This window comes from Gavialis gangeticus, unplaced genomic scaffold (genome assembly GCF_001723915.1).
Source record: "Gavialis gangeticus isolate Ggan-Ray unplaced genomic scaffold, GavGan_comp1, whole genome shotgun sequence".
In the NCBI taxonomy this organism is placed as follows: Eukaryota; Metazoa; Chordata; order Crocodylia; family Gavialidae; genus Gavialis; species Gavialis gangeticus.
The window spans coordinates 61,191,937-61,198,477 of NW_017729031.1; the positions used below are offsets into that span (position 1 = coordinate 61,191,937).

A 6,541-nucleotide genomic window follows, 5' to 3' on the forward strand; every position below is an offset into this window, starting at 1 on the left:
AAGAAACATTCATTTTCTTCACAAGATCATTGGACAATAAAGAAACTGTTTAGCCTAAAGACTAACATTTTGATCTGTCATTAATGGTAGTTACTAGTCATGCATTTAGAGTGCAATGGAGAACTGAAAAAACTTGATTACTAAAAATAAACAAGGATGACAGGAATGTGCCTGACTCACAGCAGAGGCACCTACACAATGTGACAAGAGAGAAAATGCTGCTAGGAACTAGACTTCCAAAATCTTTAGCAGCAATGGATTAAGCAGCATTTAATCATTTGAAAATGTTAGAATACTCCAAAAGCATAGCAAATGAAATACTACTACAGGAGTACAAAATCATGTATTTAAGTGGTTAGGAATGTACAAGGATTCTCTATTTTATTTCTACATATTTGGATTTTTTTTACAGGATTTCATTCTCCTGCTTTACATACCAGACAGACACTTCTCACAGACAACTAGCATTGAAGGGCTTGTGATGATTTGGCACTTGAGATTTAACAGTGAGCAAATAATGTTGTGTGGGACTTTTTGTGAGACTCAAAATACCTTTGTATTCCAATTTATATTCCAAAATATGCTGAGTCACTGTGAACAGTACTTAAAGATGGAAACTTTGGGTGGAATTATATTTCACTTTTTGCAGCTAAATGTCAGTTTTCTAGTCACATAAGTGGTGTTTTTGACACTTATGCACAGGATGTACTAGCCTACAGAAAGAACAAGCTCAGCCTATACACACAGTTTATGCAGCCACAGTGCAAAGGTAATATAATCACCATCTGTGCATAAGTACCAAGAGGCCATTTACATGGTTGGAAAGCTACCATTTAGCAACACAAGGGGAAACAGAGTTCTGCCATTTCTTTTTAAACGTAGCAGGGATGAGACAGTGACATTCATGAAACTAAGCTACATAGGAAACTGGCAATTTAGTGTTTCATATCCAGTAAATACTGGCTAAGAGAAAGAGGAAGGTCTGGGAGTCATTGGATGGTTCTATTAGAAAAGCACTTGCTAAATCTGTTTATCTGAATCATTAGGGGTCGATCATGGGACAGTTCACATTGTCAGTTGCAGTGGGAGAGTTGTTATACATGATAATTAATGTGCCTTGATAAACTCTGGTGCAGTTTGAGGGAGCCAGCTGCTCCCAGGCACAGTGTCTTCCTGTGTACCTGGGATGGTCCAGGGCACACATGAAGACACTGTGCCTGGGAGCAGCTGACCCAGAGCAGGGGAGCCGGGGGGTGCTGACATCAGGAGGTGTCAGGGTTGGCTGGGGCATGAGGGTGCTACAGAGCAGGGGCTGCCTGGTAGGCAGGCAGCCCCTGCACTGTAGCACCCTCATGCTTCAGCTAGCCCCAGCCCCAGTCTACACATGTGTTGCAGCACATGTAAGTACTCTACTGGAAGATAGTGCTTGTTTCAGATAGTACTATTCTATGGTGCAGTTAATTAGTTTACTGTGCCCTAATATGGGCGCACATGTAGACTGTGTTGCTTTATTGTGGAGCTAATTAGTTAACTAGTAAAAGTGCACATGTAGATGTGCCCAGTGTGGCTCTTTGTAGATGCTAAGCATGGCAACAATGAAGCCTACTCTTCTTAAAATGCTGCTTTAGATTCTGTGCCTGAAAGCTCATCTAATATCTCTCAGAACTATAAAGTTGGTCCAATAAAAGATATAACCTCATATCAAATCTTGCTTCTTGAATATTCCCTAGACCACCTTGGCTGTAACAATGATACTACAGGAATTCTACATCGTTTTCTTAGATTGCAGCTGCTGCCTACTAGCCACTTCCATAAAACAAGCAAAACATCATATTAGGGGGAAGGGGAGGACACATTTAAGCAATCTCAGGGTCATATGCACAATGCTTAATTGCCCTACCCTTACTCTGTCCCTGTTGCACAACCCTTTGCTTTGTGGCTTGGGAGCAGGTTCCACAGTTTATCTGCATAAGGCAGCCCATAAGCCATCTCTTGGAACTAATGTCTGGCAAACTCAGACAAGCATCTGTGACAATCAGGGATATTTGATGGAATATAGTCCCTTCCTGCCACAATGCAAGAACTTGTGCATGAACCCAAAGGACCTATGCTTTAATCCAGCACCAATACTTTAATCCTTTTATGTGCATTAACAAAGGAAAAAGAGACTAGCTTCAATATTATTACAGCAGAGCATCAGTTATCTGGACACTATTCATCAGAGCTATTTTGTTAACCGAATGCCGGAAGTGCTATTAACTTATGTGGTATGTGAGAGCAATAGAATCTGAAAGAAAAGTACTGTTGTAATGACTGAGGAAAAAAAGGCAAATTTGTTAACAAACTTGCTTTTTGTATGCTTGCTTTCTATGAAAAAAAATGATTTTACAACTGGGTTTTTGTCCCTGTTAGTTCAGATAGTTGGTGCTCTGCTGTCCTTTGAAGAAGGAGTACAACAAAGGTTGACTTGACTGATATAGAAGAATGCTTTTTCCTAATCCCCATAATGGCCTCTTATCAGAATTACAAAGAGGATGTACAGTTTGATTGGTACCTCTTCCATTAGCTGCTGTAGATGCTTCATCAGATCCAAATTTTGTTTGTAATCTTCCACAACTCTGCCAAACTCATTCAGCTGTTTCTGTAACTCTCTGACTGTCTCCATGAGGACACCAACATTACCATCAGACTGATTTACTACACAGCTAGTGGTTTTCTTTTCTAAATTATCCACCTTCTTTCTCAGAATCTGTTTTGAAAGGTGCACTATTGTTAAGAATTATAATTAAAAAGGCATGCTTATTTTTAAAAATGAAACATCAGAAACTCATGGCAAAATTTGTAAACTTACCTTCTTGATGTGTTATCTAAAAATTACTGTTAAGAACACCATACATTCTGTATATAGGAATTCACTATGTTTATTAAAGTCAATGAAAAATGGACATGCCTACCTAAAGACAGAATTCAACTCAATATTTTCAGTTTAAAAGAAATACACCTCACTAGGTGCATTACCTAAACTTGAATAGAAGGATCTAAACAGCATCTGAAAAAAGCCTGAAGAAAGGTGTCTAAGAAATAGCATCTCATTTTGACTAAACACAAGTTAATTTTTAAAGCACATTCAATTAAATTCTACAATATCAATTTCAAGATATTGGTCAAGAATCTGTTGTTAGTAAGAGCAGTTCCAATCTGGACAAACTCCAATCACCTGCAGCTCTGAGCAGCTTTATATATACACTGTAACAAACGGTGTCAACCTCTCTCAACTCTGTCAAAAACACTATGTTGTTACACATAGCTTTGAAGATCAGAAGGCAGCATGGTGGTCATTAGGCCTGTGCGAAGCAGCTAGTATTCACTTTGGATTCGGACGATTTGAGGTACAGTGATTCGATTTGGTGATTCAAATCATTCTCCTGATTCAATTTGACTGAATCTGATTCAGAGGTTCAGCCACGGTTGAATCAGCCAAATCTCTGAATCAAACATCCTTCGCTGGCTCTCCCAGCCCCATCAATGGTTGTCCCACCTGGTCCCAGCATCCTGGCTCTTTAAAAAAAAAGCCCCACACTCACCAACCTCTGCCAGGCAGAGTGGGCTGATCTCTACTGCCTCCCACTGCCCCACGCTGCATGAGGGGCTCTGCCACAAACCCCACAACCCCTGCCCACTCTCCCAGCCCTGTCAATGGCTGTCCCACCTGGCCCTAGTGGCCCAGCACATTTTTTTTTTTTAAAGCCCCATACTTACCGGTTGCTACTGGGTGTGTGTGTGTGTGTGTGGGGGGGGGGGTGATCCCTGCTGCTGCCCACTGTTCTGTGCTGTGTGGGAGGCTTTGCCACAAGCCTCCAGAAGCCCCGATGACTGCTGCAGCAGCTGGTGAGTGTGAAGCTTTTTTTTTTTAAAAAAAGCTGGAATGCTGGGGCCAGGTGGGGCAGCCATTGACAGGGCTCGTCCAGCCCCCACTCCTCCAGCCCCCCTGTTCCCACCCACTACTTAGTGGTGAGTGGGGACTGCCGGAATCTCAGAGAGTTTCAAATCAATTCGGACCTTTTTATTGATCTCCTGATTCGATTCAGATTCAGAGATTCGGCTGGCAAACCAGGCCAAATCTCCTCCGAATCAAAACAACACCCAAAGATTCACACAGTCCTAGTGGTCATCCAGCTACTAGAGGGAAGGTAGGGAGGAAATGTCAGAGATACAAAAGAAAGATGAGGGGAAAGGGATGGTTTCATTGTATTTTCCATCTAGTCTGATCTTCTGTTAATAGAAATCATAGTATTTCAACTATTACTATTACCTGCATTTTTTCAGCATACATATCGACTTGCTGAATCTGTATTTTAAGTACTTTCAGATTTCGAGCTTTTTCAGTTTTCTTAGTATAATTAAATTTTAGGTTGTTGAATTTCTTTTTGAGATCTTTAAATGATTCTCTGAGCTGAAAGAAAGCATATTTATCAATAACAAGCAAAGAAACACATCTATAAATATTGTTCTGATCAATAAATATCCATAATTTAAAAATCAGTCTAAACATTCAGATTTTCTTATACAGAATAAAAATATTGTGTATCATAAATCAACCTTGTGTCTCCCTTCCTTACGCAGACAAAACTACAAGGTAATATTTCTTTTTAGCACTAGACAAATCTTTCTGAATGAATGTTAAAGAATATTCATATGCATGATTTATCAGAATCAGCATTCCTATTATGTTCAGTAAAGGTAGTGCTAAAGCACCATCAAATCTTAAAATACTGTTGTAGTATTTTTTTAATGGTTCAGTTAAAAAAGTATAGTTAATAATTACTTATTAATTACATAAAATTTAACAAAAACTAAAGTGGGAGAATAGTGAAAAGCTGAATTTTTTTGAAAAATTGAACTTATAGATTAAAGATTTCTGCTTTTATGAGAGTGTGTACAATATTTTTATTTAGATTAAATGATAAAGCAGATGCATAAACACCTTAAATGGCCTGATGCCATTACTGCAAACACACACACACACACACACACACAGAGACATTATATATATCAGAGTAACTTTACTTATTTGAATAGTACCTCCAAGGTCAGGGGAACAGGCTCAGTATTTAACATGTTTGGGTTTTTCTATCAGGAGTCCATCAGCATTTTCTCAAAAGCCAAGGAGTAATGAATACCTGTTTTGCAGCTACCGTGCACAGTGGCTGCCCATCTATTCTTCTTATTCTTCTTCTTCACTAATGCCAGTCCATCAAGGGACATATTTTTCATTTGCATTTCATCTAGCAGGATAACATTTCCTGCTAGCAAGTGATATCAGTAATGCATAGACAGATGGCATTGATTCAGTCTAATAGAAAGGAAGGGAATTCTACTAGCAACATTGTGATCTCCAATTAGTTTAAGTTGTTCATCTCTCCTAGGTACACAGAATAATAAAATTTATTTTAAACCACCGTGGCAATAGTCACAGGTGCAAGAATCTGTGTTTTGCAAAAAAACCCCCAAATCTCCTTCAATATAGAGGAAAAACCCCAGGACTGATGCATGGATGAGTAAGAGTTTATTTTGGTTTACTTTCCTAGCTTATGCCCATACACTAGTGATCATTTATAAGGCCACGGTCCCTCTTCATAGCAGTATGGGTATGTGAAATGAGATCACGTTGTTTCAAATATGGTGGCTCATGTGTCAAAGGTCTGCAGCTGCTGTCACTTTTCTCTTTTAGCATCAGTGGAAAACCAGCTTAAGCTCAGAACCATACACTGGTCATATCAATGCATGCATACAACTCCTATTGGCATCAGTAACTATATGTTCTTACTAAGGGCAGTATACAGCTTTAAAGGTTTAACAGTAGGGAAATCAAACCATGTTTCAGTTTGTTGCCTGTTTAGTGCAGAATGCAATATGAAATGCTCAGGGAACTTTACCAGATGACTTTAGCCCACTGGATTAATAGAACTTTGTCAGTTTGGGATTTGTCCACAGTGTCACAATCATTATTTAAGCAGCTGTTCCTAACTATAGCTGGCCTGTCATAGGTGGGGAATGATGGTGGAGGAGGGGGATTGTCAGATGCCAATTACCAAGATTTATCACACAAGAAGCACAAAACAACTGATAAAAGCAGGGCATAAAAGCTGATTGAACTCCATTTTTATTACCAGGAAAGTTTGAGAAAAACAATTTAAAATCCTGTCAGACATTTCAGGAAGAATTTTAATGTGAAAAACTACCCAACCTTCCTTTTTTTCATTCCTACCTCAAGCCCTTTGTAGCACTAGTAATTGAAACAGGCAGTGAATGTAGGTGGCAGAAAAGACATTTCCAAAGGGACAAAGAGAGAAGAATGAAAAGAAAAGTAAAGCCATTTGGGAAGTATAAGAGAAAAAAATGGTCAGGTTTTTAGCAATGGGGTGTGTAGCAGGCTAAGAGCTGTCCATTCCTACTGATTTCACTGAGAGCTGAGAGTGCTCAGCCCAAACTTTTCAATATCTCTTCTGTGGGTGTATGAAAGGATGGGGGGGGGGGGGGG

General features: G+C 39.4%; 1 protein-coding gene across 1 annotated transcript in view; it reads right to left on the bottom strand.

Annotated features, from left to right (window-relative positions):
• CCDC141 (coiled-coil domain containing 141) overlaps nt 1-6,541 on the bottom strand; it is a 238,619-nt gene that overhangs the window by 17,077 nt on the left and 215,001 nt on the right. The window contains exons 18-19 of the mRNA XM_019523028.1: nt 4,313-4,453; nt 2,555-2,749 (exon numbers count right to left, since the gene is read on the bottom strand). Coding sequence (XP_019378573.1) covers nt 2,555-2,749; nt 4,313-4,453 — 336 coding nt within the window. The remainder of the gene's footprint in view (nt 1-2,554; nt 2,750-4,312; nt 4,454-6,541) is intronic.